The 22780-nt window shown below is 44.7% G+C and overlaps 2 protein-coding genes across 2 annotated transcripts in view; both read left to right on the top strand.

Moving 5' to 3' along the window:
* magi3a (membrane associated guanylate kinase, WW and PDZ domain containing 3a) overlaps positions 1–12016 on the top strand; it is a 125645-nt gene extending 113629 nt beyond the window's left edge. The window contains exons 12-21 of the mRNA XM_037103028.1: positions 134–428; positions 700–794; positions 2034–2226; positions 3450–3665; positions 4222–4407; positions 4634–4727; positions 5837–5912; positions 6134–6271; positions 7191–7329; positions 8604–12016. Of these exons, the coding sequence (XP_036958923.1) occupies positions 134–428; positions 700–794; positions 2034–2226; positions 3450–3665; positions 4222–4407; positions 4634–4727; positions 5837–5912; positions 6134–6271; positions 7191–7329; positions 8604–9547 (2376 nt within the window). The 3' untranslated portion in view covers positions 9548–12016. The remainder of the gene's footprint in view (positions 1–133; positions 429–699; positions 795–2033; positions 2227–3449; positions 3666–4221; positions 4408–4633; positions 4728–5836; positions 5913–6133; positions 6272–7190; positions 7330–8603) is intronic.
* A 2137-nt stretch (positions 12017–14153) lies between these two features.
* On the top strand, positions 14154–22698 carry LOC119022310 (lysine-specific demethylase 9). The gene is made up of 7 exons (XM_037103031.1): positions 14154–14832; positions 16489–17156; positions 18563–18700; positions 19210–19352; positions 19488–19655; positions 20254–20362; positions 20445–22698. The coding sequence occupies exons 1-7, from the start codon at positions 14196–14198 to the stop codon at positions 20979–20981; spliced, it is 2400 nt and encodes a 799-aa protein (XP_036958926.1). The 5' UTR covers positions 14154–14195; the 3' UTR covers positions 20982–22698.
* The last annotated feature ends 82 nt before the right edge of the window (positions 22699–22780 follow it).

Below are 22780 nucleotides of genomic sequence, written 5' to 3'. Positions count from 1 at the left end.
GTCTGCCCCCAGGCTTGAATAAATCATAGAGTGTATCCAAGTGTGTATCATTAAATACTTGGTGTTAAACAGGGTCAGGGAACATTTCAAGTGCTTTTTTTTTTCCCTCACAGCTCTTGCTTCTGTTTTGCAGTGCACAGCTCCCATATCCCAGCCTGCACCTCAGCAGGCGCCCCACTCGGTTCCACAGCAGTTGCCCCACCCAGCGCACCAGCAGTTGCCCCATGCGTGCTCCCAGCCCATCTCGCAGCAACAGCAGCAGCAGCAGCAGCGACAGGAGATGCTCAGCAGCACAGAGACCATCGGTCAGCCCAGCGAGCTGCCCCCCAATCCGCTGTCCTACCCTGCCACCACGCTGCGAGCCTCCTCTCCCAAACCCGACGCGTCTGAGCTCTACCTCAAGTCCAGGGCCATGTTGGACAACAAGCGTAAGCGCTTGGCATGATTGTGACAAGTCTTGCAATTGCTGATGCTGTAAAATTGCATGTTTTGTCTGATCAGGTCTTTTAATCAAATGTTTCCTCAGCTGATGAAATCATTTCAGATATCCATGGTCTTTACGGATGGATAGAACCGGTGCAATACACACAATCACATGTTGAAAACACATAACAAAAAAATAATAACTGTGTTTTACCTGTCTTGGCTGTTGTGGATGAAAATAAATAGTAATTCTCTCCTCTCCTCTTCTCTCTGCAGCTCCTAATACCAAGGACCTGGATGTGTACATCAAGAGGAACCAGGAGTCGGGCTTCGGCTTCAGGGTCCTCGGAGGAGAGGGGCCGGATCAGCCGGTAGGTAGCAGCCCAGCACGGTCCGGTCCGACTGTGCACAACGAGGTTTGACGTTCTCTAAGCTAAAAGATGTCACAAAGGATTGTTCACATTTGGTATCGACATGCATCCCGAGTGGACAGCCCCAAGAAACGGAGGCATATTTGAGATCGGATCACTCAGACTGAATTTGGAGTCTTGTAGCGGCGTGAATACACGTGTGTCCCGGGCTTCACTGAGTCACCGCCCACACAAAAACAACAAGCAGAATGGATTCATTGTGTCTGATTTCCATGATTCACTGTCATGCAAACAGTGTGTTTGGGCTCTCTTCACCTGCAGCAGATGGCTGTGAACAAACTGTTTCAGCTAACCATTGAACCAGTAACCACAATATCACCAGACTCCCTTACAAGTAGCGTGAATTTAAGAGTGTTTCGAGTGAGGAGAAGCTTAGCAAACTGTGCAAAACTTCACTCGAATGACTTTATAATGACTCGTGCCTTCTTGTGAATTTGGCTTTGAATTCGATACATTCAGTTGTTTCTTTGCCTGTAAGAAGTGACAGCTTGTTGCAGCACCACTGTATCAGCCTCCCAACATTTAGCAGCTGTTACAGCAGAATATTTCAACTAATTTCATCATTTACGCTAAATTTCTGAAAGAAGAAGAAGATTTTGTTGACAGTAAACATGTCAGATTTTTTCAAATTTCAAAGTACCAGAAACAGTAACTGAAAAATAGGCAACTTCTGTAACACCAGAGAAGAAATCCCCCAGACTCCCTTACAAAATCACATCATTTTGTGCGTTATTGAGATTGGAGAAACTTTATGACTTTGTGAGACGCTGCCCATGACAAATTCTGAACTATCTGGGCCGCGTTGTTAATTCAGCAAAAGTAGTATGCAAGGATATAACTTTGATTGTGCAAAAAAAACATCATATCCTCTTTGTTCATACGCATGAAGAGCGAGGACGTGTGCGTTAATGCCAGGAGTGAACTGACGGGCGTGAAGCTGTCACTCAGGATGCATGTTGCTGCCAAATATGAACAGCCTCACAGACGCCAAGCAAATCATTTATGAAAGTAACCTGAATTACTGCTATTGCTGCGAGACAGTGGGGAGATTGGTTGTCAGAAATGACAGCGAGGATTTCACCTCATTATTTACCATGATGCCAGTCAGTCCTCGTGCTCACTCCGGCTCGGATCAGCGTGTCAACCTCCTTTTCTCTCACATCCTTCCCGCTTCCACAGGTGTACATCGGCGCCATCGTGCCACTGGGCGCAGCAGAGAAGGACGGACGGCTGCGGGCCGGCGATGAGCTGCTCTGTATAGACGGCGTGCCAGTAAAGGGCAAATCCCACAAACAGGTGCTGGAGCTGATGACCAACGCTGCCCGCAACGGCCAAGTCATGCTCACGGTCCGCAGGAAGCTGGCGACGTCAGGTGGGTTCTGCTTTTGAATCAGCAGCTCCATATTTCAGTGAGAGCACTGGAAGTTTAAAAGCAGCGGCCTCTTGTTTTTTCGATCAGTATGCTGGAGGAGGACCTCCGAGCCAAAAAAGCTTTGATCTGGGATTTTTTTTTTTTCCTCTCTCTCTCTAATCCTTTAAATTTGTTCTGGATGACTTCCTCGCGGATAAATCTGAATAAAATGAAGCCCCACCAAAATGGACTTTTTAGGGTTTTTATTCTGTGCAAGACACACGGAATCTTTCCAAACTAAAGTTTTGAAAGAGGATTCTGTTATTGCTTTAATCACAGGGAAGTGAATTGAAAATGTTCATCCGACAAAACAGAAGGAGAAAAAAGACACAAAACAGCAGAAGTGGCTCACAATTAACAGTCGAGGATTGTTTGCTCTGTTTATCTGTCGAGGGCGACTGGAGTTGTGTGAAGGGCAGCGGAGATTAGATCCGCTGGAATAGTTGATTTACATCTCAAAGGATGTGGAGAGAAAAAAAAACACAAAAAAAACATGCTGAGATTTCTTTTTTTCAAAAGCACAAACCCCTGCTGCATCGAGGGGCTTGTTTACCCCCACAAATAACCACGCCGCGAATAGTACGAGCACTTTTTGAAATTACTTTGGATTTGATGTATTGCAACAACAGCTTTGATCACATTGAAGAAATTAAGCATCAATCATGTCCGGGGGTTTATGCTTTCAAAGCAGCGGTTTAGAGAAAGAGATCCCCTGATGCCGGCTGACAAAACAGGGACTCAGCAAAACAAACATAGAATGAGGAGAGACTGAGGTAGATCAGCCCGTCTTATGAATAACAGATTGTAGGGGAGCGTTCATCCCGAGTGTGTGGAGAGCTGACAGTCTTTTTGTATTTCACGTGTGAGATAAACACTGCAAAAAAAAAATGGAAATGGTCGATTGTGATGTCATTAATCAGGTGAGGAGACCCGGTTCTGCTCCAGATGTGTGACTTAGAGGTCCCATGATGTAGAAAGATGTATTTTTTAAGTAATATAAGCCGGTGTAAGTCCTATATACAAAAACACCAGAAAAGCTGATGTCTAAACAAGGTGGGCGGTGCCTTCTCAGGCCTGTGAGAGACGACCAATCAGAGCAGACTGGATATTTTCAAGTTGGCAACCAGAAGTGTATGAAACTGCAGATGCATTCCTTCATGTTTCTGTGCATTCTCATTTGTCAGATGGCGACGAGGAGGAGGAGGGCGGTCAGCAGCCGCAGCAGGTGGCATCCGTCCTGGTCAACAACTCCCCCAAGACGCCTCGTGGCGAGTTCCCAAACGCCGTCCAGCCCGCTCAGCCCGCTCGGCCGGAGTGCTTTGACGTTCACCTGCAGCGCAAAGACAACGAGGGCTTTGGCTTCGTTATCCTGACTTCGAAGACCAAGCCCCCGCCTGGAGGTCAGAAACAAAACACAACTGGTCCATAAGAATCTAACAAGTTAAAGGTCCAGTTAAATCACCAGAAAACTGCAGAGTTTCCTTCCCATCAGACTTGGATTTAGCAATTACCACATGTTAGCATGCTTACACACTCATGTCAGATGGTGAGCATGTTAAATATTATAATATCAGTACGTACACACCATCATTGTGAATATGTTAGCATGCTGATGTTAGCATTCAGCTCAAAGCGCTGCTGTGCTGAGGAATAGCCTCACACAGCTGCTGGATATCGACTCTTGTTATTCACCTTTTTTTTTTTTAACACCATAATTCACTGAATCAGATCTGTAAATATGAGTATCACATAATATCTTGTACAACTTCATGCCACGTTTTAATAATAGGAGCGGCACACTAGGACAAGGTTCCCATTCTCAGCAGTAGAAGGTCACTGTGCTCCGTCTTTGTCTCTGCCTCTGTGATATCTTGATGTTGGGTTTATTGAATCAGTGCTGCTGGAAAATGCCAAAAAAGAACAGTTTGTCATTTCTCCGTGTTTCCCTTTTTACAGTTATACCTCACAAGATCGGCCGTATCATCGAGGGCAGCCCCACAGACCGCATCGGCATGATGAGGGTGGGAGACCGCATCTCTGCCGTCAACGGCCAGTCCATCATGGAGCTGTCGCACAACGACATCGTCCAGCTCATCAAGGACGCCGGCACTTCTGTCACCCTCACTGTCGTGCCTGAGGACGGTAGGTTGGCACGGAGAAAGCCTCGGCCCCTGTGAAGCTGCTTCGCGGCGAGAATATCAAGAGGATTTTCTGGGGGTTGGTCGGGGGAGAAAAAAAGATAATGAGTATGCTGATTCACTCTCAGCATTTACATAAAAGCAGAGATAAGGATGTTTTTAAGATTGCTTTGTGGCATCCAATAGCAGATCACTAATGGGTGTGTTGTGTGGATTGTGTTTGTTAACAGAAAGTGCTCCTCCATCCGGAACAAATTCAGCCAAGCAGAGCCCTTCGGCACAACACAGAGCCATGGGCCAGCAGCCTCCGAGCTATCCAGACAGGTACGCGGATATCCACACATACGAGTGCAGGCAGTCCACAGGAGACAAACCTAATACGGGTTCTGCTGCTTCAGCCATAAATTAGCCCCCAATCCTCTCAAAGCAGGCTCTGGTTTTGTGCTACAGTGTGGCCCATTACCATCTCTTGTGGCCCCGCACGCTCCTTGTTATCCGGACAGACAGAAAATCCCCCCATGGTCACTGTTTGCATGGCGAGGCAAAGAAAAAGAGACAGATTAATAAGGCGTCCCGCTTTGCACTTTGATCTCCCTTTTTTTAAACAAGATTACCTGTGTCGGACTCTTTAATCCGTCTCTGCGGCGGCGTTTCTCCGCCATCATTTTTTTCTGGCCCTCGCCGTCTACCAGCATGCGTCTTCCTCTCTCTCCTCATTTGGCCCGTTAGTCCGTTCCTCGGCAGCGCCGCCCCTCCTCGCCGGTCTAATCTCCAACACATGCCTTGGGTCAGCCCTGGCTAGATATGAGCTGTCGGCTTGGCTGCGAGGAAGTGTGTAAACTCCTCTCCGTGCCAGAGCCGCTAAGAAGGCCTAGAGTTTTCGAGATAGTGTGTCGCCGCGGCTAAGTTCCCACAAAGGCGTCGTAATGAGCTCTGCGAAGCATTAAAGTGTGCCCCCCTTTATCTGCCACTGAACTGTAAAAGTAACTCGCCGCGTTGAAGGATTTACGTTGGTCTCTGTGCGTCGTACAATGAAACCAACAGAAAAGAGGCTCACGTCTGCGGTAATGAAGGCGTGGCGGCGTGTGGATACTGGATGGAGCAGAAAGCAGAGAGAGAATGAGACTAATTCTCTGCACTCTTCCCAGCATGTAGAGCATCTTTGCCTTTTTTCCACGTACTGCAGCTGCTCACATGCAGGCATTAGTGCTGACATGACACACAGAAGCTGGTGAAGGAATACACGACGCTCCCAGTGTGCATACATTTGCACTTTAATGTCCGTTTCATATGCTATTCATGCGCTGACATTCAGTTTTTCATCTCAGGAAGAATTATTGTGCCACATTCTAATGTAACGCGATCAAATATATCTCATATCTTCAGCATTTCGGTCACGTCGTGGTTTGTTTGTGTGTCTGTTTCGGTGGCAGGAACGGCGACGCCGAGATGAAGAACTCGCTCCTCCCAAAAGATATGGGAACGCTCATCATGTCAGGCCCCAAGCAGGTGAGACAACAGCCAAAATATCAAAAATCTGTTCTAATTCACAGAATATGATGTTTGTAGTTCACCTACTCTGCTGTGGTGCAAGTTTATAATCTGAGGGATGTTTTTTTTAAGCCACTTAATTAAAATACAGAACAAAAGTGTCAGTTATTGCTCAGGTTTAGAGTACAGACAGGACTTTTTCGGTCTCAAAAGCTCATATTGCCGTCTGTGAACCACAGGGCTGTTTCGTGGTGGAGCTGGAGCGCAGCCAGCGGGGCTTCGGCTTCAGTCTGAGAGGAGGGAAAGAGTACAACATGGGCCTGTTCATCCTGCGCCTGGCCGAGGACGGGCCTGCTCTCAAAGACGGCCGGATACATGTGAGATATTCTGCTCGTCTGTCTCAGTCCTCAGTTTGAACATACTGCAGGGAACTTTGCCTCTGAATGAGCTGCATGAACAAACGTGACAGGAAGATTTTTTCTGTACAGTTATTATTCTTATTCCTCACACCTGCCACCAGGTTGGGTTACATTTTATCCAGGTGGAATAAGTCTTAAATTCTAAGATAGAGGATGAATTGAGGGGCCTGAGGAAAGAAGCTGGCGATACGGCACTAAGACAAAGTTTAAAAAGGATCTAAAAATACTTTCAGAACGAATGTACCTGCTGACAGGATCGAGATGAAAACGAAAGCTGTTTTAAATTCAGTTACAGGCCAGGAGTTTTTAATGTGTTTAAACTTAAGGGGCCCTCAGGCTAAATAAAGACAACTGTGCTCCTACAAACACCTGTTATCTAAAAAGTTTAAATTATTGTTAGTATTTCTTGTCTTGGTTATATTTCAAGGAGAATCATTTTCAAGACTTATTGCTAAATTTCCCATTAATCTGGAAGGAAGTATAATGTTGCATTGTTAAAGGTATGCCGAAGATAAAGATATTAGCAGTTCCTGTTTGCAATATATATAATTATGTACAAACAAAACTTAAAAACATGAGAATTCTCAGTGAAGTTTTGTAGTTAAATTGAGTGTTTCTTCAGTGCAGATTTATGTAAATGTATTTACGGTGGACATTGCATAATGATGTCCTTGGCAAGAGTACATCGCACTGAAATTAGAAATGTGTTGATCGTCCCTGTGTGGTCGGATTTAGAGTGAATAAATATGATTTTCATGTAGGTTTTTGGCAATCGGGCGCTGAAGGTTTTAATTAGTGACCTTCAGTCTTGTTGGGTGAATACTAAATCCCCTCCCCTGCTTTCGACGTATAAGAATGGACTTTATCTGCCTCTCAGGTCGGAGATCAGATAGTGGAGATCAACGGCGAGGCCACCCAGGGCATCACGCACACTCGGGCCATCGAGCTGATCCAAGCGGGAGGCAGCCGGGTTCACCTGCTGCTCCGACCCGGCCAGGGCCTGGTCCCTGATCACAGTGAGTGACCGCTGAGAGCCGCGTGCATGTACACACATTGTTTTACACACAATATCCTATTAACCATACAAACATATATATATATATATAGAAGCTTCTGTATGGATTTGCTTGATAGCAGGGTGCTCAGTTTCTTTGTTCTCATGCATGTGTTGCGAGCTTATCTCTTGACCTCCCTCTCCTCTCATTCTTCTTCTATCTCGATCTACACTTTGTGCTTTTTTTTTTAATCTGCTCTGGGTTTTCTGCACCGGCACGGCTGTCTCTTTTCTACCTATTTATCTTTTCCTCCTATAGGTCTGAACTCTTCTTCCACCCTGTGCTTCTACATGAAACCAGAGCATCACTAAAGGGCCTCACTGCTTTTCTTGGTCTGTCCCTAATAATCTTGGTAAACCTTGTGCTCCTCGTACTTCTTGCCTCTTCCTTTTTTTTTTTTCAAAATGATTCATCTCCCAGATTTAAGTGTCGTCCTCTGTCCCCTTCCTTCATCCCCATGATCAATCTGACATATATTAGTTATCTGTGACTCAGTAAGCAGAGTTACTCCCCCCCGCTCCCCCCCACCGGAGGGCAGAACCAAAGCAGTGAGTCCTAGAAGAACAAACAGACCTGCAGGAGCGCTGGGAGGCTGCAGAGCGCCCCGCGAGTTGTTTTTTAACGGTATTATAAGAATAAAAAAATAATCTTGGCATGCCACTGAACACACATGAAGACGTTTGGGGGCAAAAAACCTTAGCCAGAAATTGATCAGTGAGTGACAAAGTTGTAAAAAGGGATCTTGTGTGTGCAATTCACTGGCATCGAACTTTCAATCCTGGAATGAATTTCTATGAGTTGTTGCTCCTAGAAATCCAAAAGCTCATTTCAGCACCACTAAGTCCATCGCTCCTCTTTTTCTCTCTCTGGTTTTCTGCTGCATAAATCTGCTCTCAATCACAGCTGTGCAGTTCTTATCAGCTTTTTTTGGGGAGGCGGGGTGGTTATTGAAACGTCAGTGCTGGGTGGTCGTCAGCAGCGATTTCATTGGCGGCTGATGCATAACTCAAATTAGGCAAATATTTATGGGGGGGTGTTAGAGGAAAACATCTTACTTGTTCAAAATATGAGGATAATCTGCTTCTCTGTTGCATGACCCTTCTAATTATCCCTATTTTTGTTGAATGTGTAAAAAGTCCCATGTAAAGGATAATTAATCCTTTGCATTTCCTTTTGCATACATAGATTTTTGCTCAGCGTGAACCTTTTCTTACTCTCCACTGCTTGATTCTCAGGTTCAAAGGACAAAGTAACCATTCCAACCTCAAGCTTTCCCAGACTCTCTGCATCTGACGGACAGTCATCTCCAGCCTCTCCATCCTCCGTCTCCCTCTCTACCTCCGAACTGTCCCCGTCTTCGCCCAAAACAACCGCCGCTGATGAGGTCTCCGGGGGGGATCCCAGGGCAACTGGGTCCCCGGTAGCGGGGCCGGAGCACGGCAGGCAGGCCGGCAAATCAAGAGGACAGCAGCTCTCTCACCACAGCCATAAGCGTACCGCCAGCCCCGGCAGCCAGGCCAGAAAAACAAGCAGGAGCGACTCCAAGCCAGCCAGTCCCATGAGAGCTGCTGAAGGCTGGGCAGATCATGTCGAGGGTTCACCGAGCCCGAGAAAAACAGAGCAAGGCTACGGCGGATCCCTGGAGGATATGAGCAGAGAGAGAAGAGCTCAAGGGCAGAGAGACCACCGCTCCTCTAGCCCGAGGAAGACCCCCAAGAGGGAGCAAGACCCTGCTGTGCCTCAGAGCCCCAGGCGTCCAGCTGGCCAGCAGCCCAGCACTGCCTATGGAGAAGGGAAGGACAGGAGGTACAAGGAGGAGGACGCAGCTACCTGGCAGGCTTTAGAGAGTGGAGACAAAAGCTACGGGACCAGTGAACGCCACAAGAAGACCCCTTCCCAGACGCACAGGGAGAGGGCGGGGTCGGATGCCGATGGTGGCACCCTGAGCCGGAGGAGTGGAAGAGAGAAGGGGGATAAGGAATACCGGGAAAGCAAGCACCACGGAGCAACGGATGAAGCAAACAGAAAGGATCCCAGGGGTTCGAGCAGTAGCATCCAGGACCCCAGCTGCAACGGGACCTCCACCAGCAAGAAGGCTCCCATCACCCCCGGTCCATGGAAAGTTCCCAGCTCCGCCAAGATCCAGTCCCAGGCGGAGACGACATACGCAGATATCTGACGTCCTCCCAGGACTCTCTGCGTGTGATAAGAGAAATCTGAGCCTCTGAAAGACAGACATTCAAAAAAACAGAAGGATTTTTTTTGTTTTGTTTTTTTTGTTAAGCAATCTCGGACAAATCAGATCACTGTGTAACCAGCAACATAGCTTCTCATTTATCATGAATTTTTTTTTTATGTTTTTTTTTTTATGTTTTTTTTCACCCAGTTTGCCTCGGTCAGTTTGCAATCAAGTCTGATCTGACATGTGTGCTTGTACCTTACACGAGTATTTGTACTGTGCGATGATGATGAAGAGGAGGAGGAGGAGGATGTGCGGACATGGTTTTGTTTCGTTTGTTTGGTTTTTGTGGATGCGACACTGAAGTCTATTTCGTGCCAATCAGGGACTCCGGTTATGAAAGAAGCTGCTCCGTATTGCACTCACTGTGAGACTGTTCTGTGGGTTACGAGATGAAGCGCTCTCCCCGCCGTGATGAAGGATTCTTCTTTTTGTTTTTTGTTTTTTTAAAATGTTTTTTTTTGTCACTATGAAGGGTTTAGGACATGTTCACACAGCAATCACTCAGCTTTTTCTGTTTTTTTTTTTGTTTTTTTTTCGGGGCGAGGTCGATCCCCCTGTCGCCGTCACTGAAGGATGTACTAAACAAAAAAAAACAAAAAAAAAAAAGTGAGGCTGGTGAGATTCTCTTCAGAGCGACACAGTGTCTTCTTGCTTTGTTTACTGTCCTGTTTTTTTCATTTTTTGTCCCCGAGGGAACCCGGCGACGTAAGTTGTGAACTGACCGTATTCATACACATGGAGGAAGAACTCACAAAATAAACTCTCTGATCCCATTTAGCTTATCAGAGGGTGGACAGACTAAACCCCACCACCACCACCCACCACCCCGAGAGCTTTATATGCATCAAACAGCAAGACCAGATACTTGTGGTTATAGTTCTAATGTTTGTTACATGTGTGTTAAATAATAAAAAAAAAAGCATAATGTAATTTATTGAAATGGTATGTAAACGAAAAAAAATAATAATAACAATAATAATAAGATTGTCAGTACACATGTCCATTCAGAGTCATTTCACTTTAAACGTGGACTTTATTGTAGAGACAGAATGTGTAGACCAGCATCACCATCTAAAACAAAAAAAAACAAAACACTAACACCGATCTATACATTCTATTTCTATGATTTTTCGCAGTCAAGCGAGCCTGATACATAACGTCGTCTACTGTGAGCAGCTCTGCATTTTAAGTCCTTCTGGCTGTGTGTGTATGTATGTATGTATGTATGTATGTATGTATACAAGCTGACGGGTAGGCCTGTGTATTTTTTAGGTATCGCTGTAGCAAAATCGACTATAATCCAGTTTAAAAAACAAAAACAAAAAACATATCATTTAACAAAAGCATCGACAGACATATATCGACACGTCATTTAGATGAGTTGAACTAAAGAAAAAAAACACAAAAAAACAGGAGCTCGATTGTAAGAAAGTGAGAACATCTGCCTTGAAATTAGAGATATGTGTATTTTTTATCATCGTGAACGTAGGCACAAGAACATATCATCTATCTGCACTCTAACCTCTAAATCTATCTATTGATCATTTCTTTTTTTTTTTTTTTGTCAGTGTGTAACCCCCTTAATGTGAGAAGAAGATAAAAAGATAGTATGTGCATTTTTTTTTTTTTTAGCTTCACTGTCACAAATAAAAGTCAGACTCCAGAACGCAGTCGCTTTTCCACGCGAGGAGGGACGTTGGGTCGTCGGTGCGGTGCATATATCTGAAAAATGGCTTGACTGCTTTCTTCGGGAGTCTTACTTTGAAACAACTCGACAATTTACATGTATGTATTTTTTTTTTTTTTTTTAATTTATTGGGATCAGTTGTGCCCTGCTCTGAAGACTTTTTAAGTTTAGTGTGGTTTTGTCAGTGTTGCTACTTGTGGAGTGCAGCGACATCTAGTGGTTCATGAAACTGCTCGTCACAAACTAGTCCCTGCTCCATCCGAAACCCTCGTCGGCCCGTTTGAAGGATGTACAGAAGTACACGCGCATCTCCGGGTCCGCGAGACCGCTTTACTAATTTATTGTCCACTTTATTGTTGATATGATGGGCTACTGTGTTATTTACTGTTCATGCCATTACCATGTATGATACCGTGGCCTTGCATTGCTCCAACATATATAAATATATATATATATATTAAAAAAAGAAAAAGAAAAAGTCTTTTAGTTTTGACATCATGGTAGATGTAAATGTTTATAAATTGTACAGCACCTGTATAAAATATTTGCCTTCATGCCGAAAACAAAACAAAAAAATCCAATGTAAATCGTTTCATTATTTTTTTAAGGGAGGTTGAGAGGAAATGATATAAAATGGGTGAAAAAAAAGAAAAAGAAATAATGTTGTCATGGCATTCTGTTCATGCACTGATAAATAAAGGTTTACTGAATAAACACGACTGAGGTATGTTTATTTTCCTGTGCTGATTTTTAGGGAAGCGAGTGATGCTGATGAATCGATCCTGTTCTCATCAACAACCGAAGGCCAAGTTTCACACAAATTTCTCTCTCTGCTTCCTCGGCAGTTCTCACCGGAGGGCGGCTGCTGTGAGGATTACCACCGCAGACTGTCTGGATGGGTTCACAGTCTTTTCAAGTCTGTCTTTAAACAAAAGTCAGGCCCCCCGTGTGTACACTGAAACAGGTTTTGCCTGCTGTGATCGCTCTTCCTTGCTCGTGCTGCATCCAATGTTTGCGAAGAGGAGCAAAATCCACATTCTGTGCAAAAATACACTCCAAAGTTTGTCTGAAGATGATATGAGACCGTCTTCAGACTGCAGTCGTCTGCAGTGCAGGCAGAAAGTGAATAAATTTGGAAAATACTTACTTGATTTGTCTGACGAAGCCTCATATTAACCTCAGATAAACTTTGGAATATATTTTTACAGATGATGAGGACTTATACAGCAGGCGCCGTAGGAACTCATCACCTGATGTGTTATAAAGCATAAAAGTTTTGTTTTAAATTTTAAAGTTTAAATACAGAAATAAGGAAACAAAATACCAGGAAAATTCAGATGTGTTCTCAAAAAGAGGTCAAGTGCAGAAGAGCAGAAAATAACTGAACAAATAAATTAAGGAGCACTAATTACAATAACAATGATAATATAAGTTTTATATGTTTCAAATATTGTTTGTATCTTTGTCAATTTTCTATGTTTCAACTTGACCAGAGAATTAAAGGCTGAAACAGTTCATGTCAGTTAGAGATAATAAGAGATTTAGGATTTCTGTTGGTGCTTTTTTTTATTTTATGTGTATGGAATTTCCCAAAACATGATGTGAAGATAATGCTGTCAATCTGTTTTATTGAGTATTGACTTCAGAGCGGATACTTCTGTATCTTTTGCCAGACGGCAGCAGGATGAACAGACTTCTTCTAGCATCCTTCCAGCTCAATGCAAAAAAAACCATCCTGCTTCACTGATCCTGCTGATGGTCTGTAGTGAGGCACCACTGATGAACTGGACAGTTATTAAACACTCCCGCTGTAGAGCCTTTCCATCCCGGGCCGTGCACCAACCGAGCCCGTTTGTGACATTTCCGGTCATGGAAAGTCATAATTACAAGATCAAAATTCATAATTATGAGATGTTATGATGTAAAGTCGAGACTGTTAGATAAAAAGTCATGAATATGAGATGAGAAGTTGAAATTGTGAGATACAAACTCCATAGTTATGAGATAAAAAGTCAACATTTATCTCCTAATGTTGATTCTGTATCTTATAAGCACGGTGGTGAGGTGGTTACCTCAGACCCGGCTGCTGCAGAGAGCCTCTCTGTGCAGAGTTTGCATGCTCTCCCCGTCTCTGCGTAGGTTTTCTCCAGGTCCATGCAAAAACATGCAAAAAAAGTCAGGTTAACCTGGTGTCTGTAGGTGTGAATGTGAGCATGAATGGTTGTTTGTCCCTGTGATGAACCCTCTGCTGCCCAGTGTCAGCTGGGTCAAGCGGTTTCAGATAATAGATTCATCTTGTATCTTCAAGCTCAGTTTTCCTCTGTTCTTTCCTTTTGGGAGAAAAGTTGATTTTGATTCAAAACGGCCGACCCGTTATACGACCCCAAGTCCAAAATAAGGAGACAAAAAAAATAAAAATAAAATAAAAATCAACTTTTCTTCCATATAGCACCTGTAACTGTCAGAAAAGTGCCTCCGTACCATTTGACCTATTTTTTCCAGATAGGAGGTTTTGTATATAGATCTCTAAAACATACTTTGAAATACTTAATTAAATAAGTGTTTTAATTGTTGTTCCTGCAGTGTATTACGCTCTGCTCGGTGCTGCAGCTGAATCCGTCACTGCCTCTGCTGGCTGCGATTAAATTAACCATGACGTCAGCTGAGCCGAAGTGAGTGCGTGCGGAGCAGCACGCAGTCAGTGAGGCACGAACTGCAACTCCCATGAACCTTTGCAGCATCGCAAAACTACATAACCCACCGCCACCGGCGTTACGCGTGCGCAACGGAGCCAAAGCGTAAAAATAAACTACAAATTAGCGGCGATAGGACTACAGATTTTCGGGGGCATGCGCAGAAGCACGCCCGAGTCCCTTTAAAAGTACTGTACGTGCAAAGATGGCAGCTCGGGTCGACCTGCTCCGTGCGAAAGTGGAAGAAGAGCGACTGAGGGAGAGTCTGGACCGGTTCATCCAGGAGAGGAAGAAGAAGAAGAGCAGGGAGCTGTCGCCGCCGGCTGACAAGCGGGAGAGGTGTGAGAAGGAGGCGAAGAAAGTGAAGCTCCATCACCACCACCACCACCAACACCACCAGCACCAACACGCCGAGCACCGGGCGCACCAGCTGCAGCAGAACCCCAAAGCCCACAACTTCAGCGCAGGTAAACATGTCCTGCACAGCCACAAACACAGCCACCACCACCACCACCACCATCACCACCACCACAGCATCAGCAACGGTGCGAAGAAGAGCCTGCAGCCGACTCTGCCTCCTCCACCACTACCACCACCACCACCTCCTCCTCCTCCTCCTCCTCCTCCTCCTCCTCCTCAGCGGAAGGTACCAGAGCAGCTGCAGAAGAAGCGAGCGGTGCCTCCGGAGCCTCCTGCGCTCTTCACTTTCACGCCTCTCAAGATGGTCAAGGCCAAAGTTCAGGAGTTCAAGGAGAAGCACCGCGAGAAAGACGTGAAGCTGAAGCTGAAGAAGGAGAACACCGAGGCGAACGTGAAGCACGCTGAGCTGAAGAAAAACAAGGGTGAGTGTCGTCAACACAGTATGGACCCCACAAGTCATGAACCACCATCAACCATCTGAAGACAAATGATAACATCAGCTTAACAACTTGTAGTGATGAGATGAATCCTCCATCTGTCTATGAATTGCAGGAGATCTGAACATCTGGTATGGACTCCACAAGTCTTATGGTTCATGTTCTGCCAGCACGATTCTGCGTGTTTCACAGAGCTTCCCTGTGTGATCACATACACGTCAGGGGAAGCCCGTGACAGCCAGGACAGACAGGAAGTAGTTCTTGAGGGCTCATTGTGACATCACCTGAACATCAGCGCCATTCAGCCTTTATGGGTACACTTGTGGGTTCCAGTACCTACACTACCATACTGTTTAGTGGGCTAGAAACAGGCTTAGATGTTCCAAGTATGTGAAATGCAGAGTGCCAAAAAAAAAAAACCTCCTGAAAGAGGTTTGTGGGTCATCCTGGTGAAGGTGTGTTTCATTGCTGATGGAGCAGAAACACCTGATTGACATGATGACTGACAGCATCGACAGGTGAAGCACGTTTTAAGTGAAAGCAGCAGCGTTCTTTGTGCTCGGAAGCTAAAGCTGAGAGGCGGATACGGGAGCAGGAGAGTTAAAGATCAAGACGCACCGTCCTGATCTTCACAATCTGATCTGAGCCTCACGAGCGTCCTGTGACATCACGGGAACCTCCTTGCAACGCTGTCACATCATGCTGGGACAAAATGAGTCAGAGGGTTTTGCACAAGCTTGTGGAGTCCATACCAGCTGGATGGAGTGCACGCTGTCATCAGAGCAAAAGGGGGAAATCCCAAATACTATGATTTTTCATTAAACCTTTGACTCAAACTGTTAAAGCTGTTGTTGTCGCTACAGTTACCCTCCCGTCCTCCTGTTTGCGAGGCAGCTGTCTTCCTTTTCTTCAAGCGTTTTTCATTTCTTGGCCCGTTTCGTGGTGTAAGCTGAACTGGGAGCGTTGGAATAACCAGCTGTTCCCGGTTCCATCATTGTCAGAACGGGAGAGTCGTGCTCTCTACATGCAGACATGATGCTCTCTTCAGTCCTCTGCCCTGATGAAAATGGACTGGGATGCCAGAAAATGTTTTTTTTCTCAACATACTGTTGGAATACAGAGCTATTTAACACTGATTTTTAATGAGAAAATCATAAAGTACAGCAGCTTTAAGCTCCTTTATTATAAGTATTTTGACTTTCTGACCCTTCAGTGTGTGTTTTCTTTGTCTTTCAAATATCTTGCAACTCATGCTGCATAAGTCTGCAGGATATTTGAAATGTTCCCTCACTAGAGAATAGTGATATATTGCTTATACTTAATTTATGAATTATGCATTATTTAGAAATGAAGTGTTTCTCGTTTATTGAAAATTCCAATGTTGATATATTGGAACGTTATTTGCAATGATCCAACAAGTGCACTTGTGACAAACAAATGTAATGAAAAGAAGATAATTTTAATTTAATCACCTAAAATTACACCAGTGCAATTTGAATTTAGTTGTAGAAATCACCACCAGCATTCTTTTCTGTTTTATAATCTACAAATAAATAATGTTCATGTCGAACATATCAAGCAACATGTTGACCATCACTGATAGTTTTGCCCCTCTAACTTTAATCATTCATGTCCCTGTAGAGCCAAGGCCCCTCAATGAGAACATCAAGTCTCTGTCACTGGAGGAATATCTCCTGAAGAAGAAGAAGAAGAAGAAGAAGCACCGCGAGGAAGAGCACGGCGCCAAGAAGGTCCGGTACCTGCACAACAAGGCGGTCCAGACTGTGTGTGCGGGACTTGGAGCGGATCTGTCTCTGCCCGTTTCCCCTGATGCGTCTCTGCCGGCCGCCGTGAAGCAGGAGAGCAGCCGGCAGCCCGTCAGAGACACCATCGACAACCACCTACCCTACCTCCACGCTCTCAAACTGGGCCACGTCCCATTCCTCTCCCACCAAGACCACTCCATCCGGAGCACCTGCCTCCAGACGGGCACCTGGTACGGACGCTTCATGCACGAGGAACGGCAAGCCAACGGCGGGGGGACGGTTCTGCACGCCTACGCCGATGAGTTGGCTTGTCTGAGCCCGGCTGAGATGGAGTGCTTCGCCCAGGAGTTTCTAGAGCTGGCGTTCGCCGAGAAGCCTCGGGGCGCAGCCTCCTATGCCCTGGCAGTGGTGCACAGCGCGGCCTCCTACCTGCCCGACTTCCTGGACTACTTCGCCTTCAACTTCCCCAACACGCCGGTCAAAATGGAGATGCTGGGCAAGAAAGACATTGAGACAACCACTATTGCCAACTTTCACTCTCAGGTACGTGAAAAGGAATCAAGAGATTTTGGCAGCACTCACAAAACTTTTACCACAACAACATTCATTGATTAATCGTCTCTGATGTGTTTGTTTGTTGTTGCTGTTGATCTGCTCGATCAGACAAGCTGTTTGTCTGAATTTGGTTTAAATTTGGACTGCAACTAACCATGATTTTAATGATCAATGATCCTGTCGATCATACGATCTGTTAGTCGATTGTTTAGATTTTCTTTGCTTGTTTTGTCCAACTGACAGTCACAAACCTAAAAAAAAGGTCCAAATTAATATCGTTGTAGCAGAAGAAAGCAAGTAATTGTTGAAATATGGAACCAAAGACCTTTTGCCATTTTTGCTTTTAAGGGAATGACTTTACTTTACTACTAAGTGATTAATGGACAAATTATTTAAACTCTAGTCTAAATAGAACATTTAGATTTTTAAAAATTAGCTCAGCTAAATGAATATATAGATTTTGGCTGCCTTTTTATGTTACAGATACAAAACAAATAAGTTTAAAGATTAAATATGTCAGAATTCTGCACTATAATGTCTAAAAACAACTGTTACCTTGGCAACCATCTTGTGTTTTGTTTTGACAGAGACCCCACAGTGGAAGAAATGACATGTTGAGCATTTTAAATAAGAAACATGAATTAGTAGATTAGATTTATAATAGTGGCTGAGATTGAGTATGTAGAAAAACAAACTCAGCAGACGGCTGTATGCTCGGAGCATAACAATAAGTCCCCAGCTGTGCAGTATGTGCTCTGACAACATTGTAAAAAAAAAAAAAAGGCAGGGCACTTTGAAGGCCAGCCGACAGTCAAGTACATGTTCACCAGCCCGCCAATAATTCAGTCCAAAGTACGCTGTTTATTCTAAAAACCTGCGCCGGTGCCAACTTTGTCCCTGCTCTTCAAGAGATCCAATAGAGTCGCAGTCGTTGCGTAACAATTAAGGATTCAACTGACGATGACTGAAGATGGCAGAGAGGAGAAACAGCGAGCCAGGATGTCTGCATGTGTGATGTTAGATCTGCAGACGACACGACACGATTCTAGTTTAAGATATATATAATTTAAAACAAATCTTACAGGATAAGAGCAGCGTAAAGCCCTGAACACAAGAATGTATTCACAGAGTTTTCCCGGTTAAAACAACTGAAGAGCCAGTAGAACATAATAAACAAATAAGTGTGTCTCTTGTTCACTTGTATTTATAGTTATGCATTGAATAAAATGTGAATTATCCTTAAGATGTCTCACCTTGTCAGGGCTTGTCTGTTTATTCAGTGACAGAACAGGGACAAATGTTTATGGTATATATATTCTTTGTATAGTTAATCTATGTATTATTGAATAGGACAAATTGAAAGATGTACTATTTTTTTTTTTTTCCTTTCCTAGGTGAGTCGGACTTACTGTTCAGGAACGTACCGGTCCGGACCCATGAGGCAGATCAGCTTGGTGGGAGCCGTGGACGAGGAAGTCGGAGATTATTTCCCAGAATTCCTCGACATGCTGGAAGAGTCGCCCTTTCTCAAGGTCGGCGGAAGATATATATTTATCTTTTTTTTTTTTTTAAATCGTTTTTCATTGGACCATATTCACTCATGCACTCACTCACGCGAGATGTTTATAGCTTCAGGCCCGAGACAGAGGTTGTGTACCGACCCGTGTCACAGCAGGAATAATGTTTTCTGCTGCACAGCACATCCACAACCGGAGCACCCTCCTCCGCACCTCGGGCGGGGAATCGCTTAATATGCTAAATGCAGTGTGTTTCTCTCAGGAAGCTCATTAAAAAGTACAAGCACAACACTCCATAATAACTCTGCTGCTGATGCATTGTTACTGCTGTAACATCTGTTCAGTCTGTTGAACCTCTCACAAAAAATATGTAAACACACTAAATCACATACAGTTTTGTGATTATATGGCGGTTTGTAATTAAGCTTGGTCAGCTGCATCACGCCAACAAGTTTCAGCAGCATATAGTAAATACACAGTATGCTTTACTGGATGTGTGTGTGAATGTCTGTGTGTGTCCACAGATGACCCTGCCGTGGGGAAGCCTCTCCAGTCTGAAGCTGGACTGTCGCTCTCAGAGTGACGATGGGCCCATCATGTGGGTGCGACCCGGAGAGCAAATGGTTCCCACCGCTGACATGCCCAAGTCGCCCTTCAAAAGACGCAGGTACGACGTCAGCTGCACAGGAAACACAGTGTTATCAACACATCTCTGTTGTCGTTGTTATGAAGAGAACAACAACAGCAGTGATTGTGATCTTTGTGTCTCTGTCCCCGTCCGTCCTCCCACCATCTCCTGTAGGTCCATGAATGAGATCAAAAATCTACACTACCTGCCGAGGGCCAGTGAACCCAGAGAGGTTCTCTTCGAGGACCGGACTAAGGCCCATGCTGACCATGTAGGCCAGAGTTTCGACTGGCAGAGCACTGCTGCTGTGGGGGTGCTGAAGGCTGTGCACTTTGGAGAATGGTGAGTTTCTTTTGATTCGCTTCAACGAGTGCTGTACCGAATCGTTCAGAGCTTCAGAGAGTCATTCATTTTTTGATGACCTGGGAGGGAAACTTAAAAATTAAGCATCTTTGGCCAGAATCGCTTAAACTCTATCCTTAAGGAAGGTGTCTCAAAGCACCTTAAATCACAAACAGCCAGAGTAACATAAAGTCTATCAGCTCAGGTGAATCACTTAAGTTTGGTCTCAAACTGCGTACAAGTATCACTTGCGTCACATGAGCGCCCTCTGTTGGTATGTGGAGGATTAATGTGAATGTGCAGGACGTTTCATGCACATTCATGTACTATGTGTGTGCATCATGCGCCGTCCATAATAAGTTGTGAGTTAAACTCAAACTGCGAGATAAGAAGCGGAAGCTTCAAAAACAGAACAAACATGGGTCCAAACAGAACCCATTAAGAAGAGAAGTGGATGGGAAACAGTGACTTAGAGTTACTACCCAAAACAAAAAAAGTTATATTATGTATCTGCATTCACTTTGCACTCAGCACTCCATTTTTTGATTTTGATTTTAATAAAGGAGGATTAATGTGTGCGTTATGTGATCTGTTGCAGGACTAACCGACCTCGGATAACCAAAGACGTAGTCTGTTTCCAAGCTGGAGACTTCAATGAAGTGGTCCAGAGTCTGCAGCTGGATCTGTACGAGCCTCCCGTGTCTCAGGTAGAAACTGGACTTGTTATTCTTAATAGCTGCACATACTGTTAAAATGTTACACATGAACCCACTGGGTATCTTCTTGCAGTGTGTCCAGTGGGTGGACGATGCAAAGCTCAACCAGCTGAGGAGGGAAGGCATCCGCTACGTCCGCGTCCAGCTCTGCGACGACGACATCTACTTCATCCCGAGGAACGTCATCCACCAGTTTAAGACGGTGTCGGCAGTCTGCAGCCTGGCCTGGCACATCCGCCTCAAGCAGTACCACCCGGAGGAGAAGGACAAGGAGGAGGAGCAGCGGCCCAATGACCTCAGTCCCACATCGGGCCGAGTCTCTTTTTCCTCCCCCGCCCGGCCCGACGCCACCGTCACCCCCTGTGCACGGCCTCAGGGAGACAACGCTCACGGCGGGGTGGCCAAGACTGAGGAACCGGAGTTCCAGAGGCCGGCAACACCTCCTAAAGAGCCTCAGCCGGCCCCTCCACAGCCAACCAAATCTGCTCACCCGCCCCCGACATACCAGGGTTCACACCTTTCGTTGGAACCAGTCCACTCCGGATGTAGACCCTCAAAAGAGCCCGCTCTTCCAAAAGGTGTCGGCCACACGGCGAAGTTCCCTAAATGACACATTCTCGCGTGTATGTGTGTTTTGTTTAAAACTGACATCTGTGTCAATCAGGAAGCCTTTTAAATTTAACTGCTGGTAAAAAAAAAAAAAATGTCCATCAGTGTGTTTTGGGTTTTTTTTCCAGCCAAAGGACAGTTTAATGGGTCTATGTAACACATTTTGACAGCACGTAAACTGGAACTCTCTACTGTCTCATTCATCCAGAAGGTGTGTACCATGTTAAAGAAACTATGATTCTAAAAGTAGTATTTTATAAGTTGCCATACTGACTGTAGGGAAATGTTAAATTCACGCTGAAGGCTCAGCTGTTTCGTTTGTTTGGGCAGAATGATTTCATGCAGGATGGAAGTCTGTGGCGGCTGATGGAACGATTGTTGACATACACTCAATATTTGATTTATTCTGGAAGCTCGATACCGACATTATACTGTCTTGTTCATTTCAGTGACTGAGGCGTGTAGACGTAACTCTGTCCACGAGATACAGTCGGCTCACTTTCACAGATTGAGGACATTGTCAGTGGTCAGCAGAGCTGCGCTTTTGCCGTTTTTTTGACTCAGAAGCTCGGAACATGTTGGATATAATTCCTGGGCTGGTCACCGTAAACATGGGATTGGTAAAATGAGGGAGCGTTTGTTTTAGACTTTAGGCGTACGTGATTATCTGAGTAAACTACAAGCACCTAAAACTTTTCTTTTCAGCGTCATACGTTGCAGTCTGTGCGATTCTTTATTTGAATTTTATACGGCGCCCTGTTTCTTACTGTAGATACTCTTTTTGATATTTAATTTATTTTCTTAAGATTGAGTGCAGGTTCATTAACCAGTGATGGATATTTAAGATTATTATTATTATTATTATTATTATATGTAGTCACAGGGGCGCCTTTTTTAAATGACGAAGGGATTAGCAGCTATTGCATTGACCAATAATTGTCTGAATCTCCGCTGCAGGTGTGGAGGAACGTCTGCAGAAGTTAGTGTGTAAATATTTTGCCGTTGTAGCCGGGGAGCAGCGAACGCTGTCCACGCACTTGAGTCCATTTGTTTTGATTCATCCTCACCTTTTAGTTTTTAGCAGGTAACGTCACTGGGTCGATGAAGGCACTGTCGCAGTGGGTTACTGAGTGTCATTGTGCAGCTTTACTACATTGCAAACGGCTGATCTGTTCCCCAGCGGAAGTGAATCCCCCCTTTTTCACTTTCTAAATGGCCTGTCCTTAAATATCTTGCACTCGGTCGAGGCCTTCATTCAGTTTGTCTTCTACAGGCGGTCTTCTGTAAAGGAAGCGATGAGGAGATACTGCCTTTGCTCTTCCACTGACTCCGTCTTAGTGCCTTGTACTGTATCTGGTTAGCCTCGTTTTAAAACTGTGAGGTTTAGCTGTTGATGAGTAGGATAGTAAAATGGGGATCGGCCTAACAGCCAAAGTGTATCTTGTTCTTTTTGTTTTTAATTTAAATATAAATATATATATATATATAAAAAAAAAACTGTTATTCACATGATTCTTTGTAATTTCTACATCTGCATGTCACCTGGAAGCAAACAATTACTACATGACAGTGTCGGTGGAAAGGTTGTGTTTCTAGATCATGCTAGATCCTAATCAGGAAGTGGTCTGGTTATTTTTGTCATATATCTGGCTGTCATAGAGTCTCGACTTCTAGCTTAATGTAGAAATAAACTGACAGTGGACGCTGTCACATCAGCCTTTTGTTGTGATGCGCTGTGTTTTTAAAAACCATCGAGTGCTGTTGTGAATGTTTGTACTCGGAACATTTTAATACTTAAGT

The sequence above is a fragment of the Acanthopagrus latus genome, chromosome 7 (assembly GCF_904848185.1).
Source record: "Acanthopagrus latus isolate v.2019 chromosome 7, fAcaLat1.1, whole genome shotgun sequence".
In the NCBI taxonomy this organism is placed as follows: Eukaryota; Metazoa; Chordata; class Actinopteri; order Spariformes; family Sparidae; genus Acanthopagrus; species Acanthopagrus latus.
This window is presented reverse-complemented; position numbering and strand designations above follow the sequence as displayed.

What these genes read in the sequence shown, in the direction of transcription:
- LOC119022310 (XM_037103031.1), top strand. Translation starts at nt 14,196, where the DNA reads ATGGCAGCTCGGGTCGACCTGCTCCGTGCGAAAGTGGAAGAAGAGCGA. An exon ending in TTGCCAACTTTCACTCTCAG is followed by an intron (nt 17,157 to 18,562) that starts GTACGTGAAAAG and finishes TTCCTTTCCTAG; the next exon opens with GTGAGTCGGACTTACTGTTC. An exon ending in GCTGTGCACTTTGGAGAATG is followed by an intron (nt 19,656 to 20,253) that starts GTGAGTTTCTTT and finishes GATCTGTTGCAG; the next exon opens with GACTAACCGACCTCGGATAA.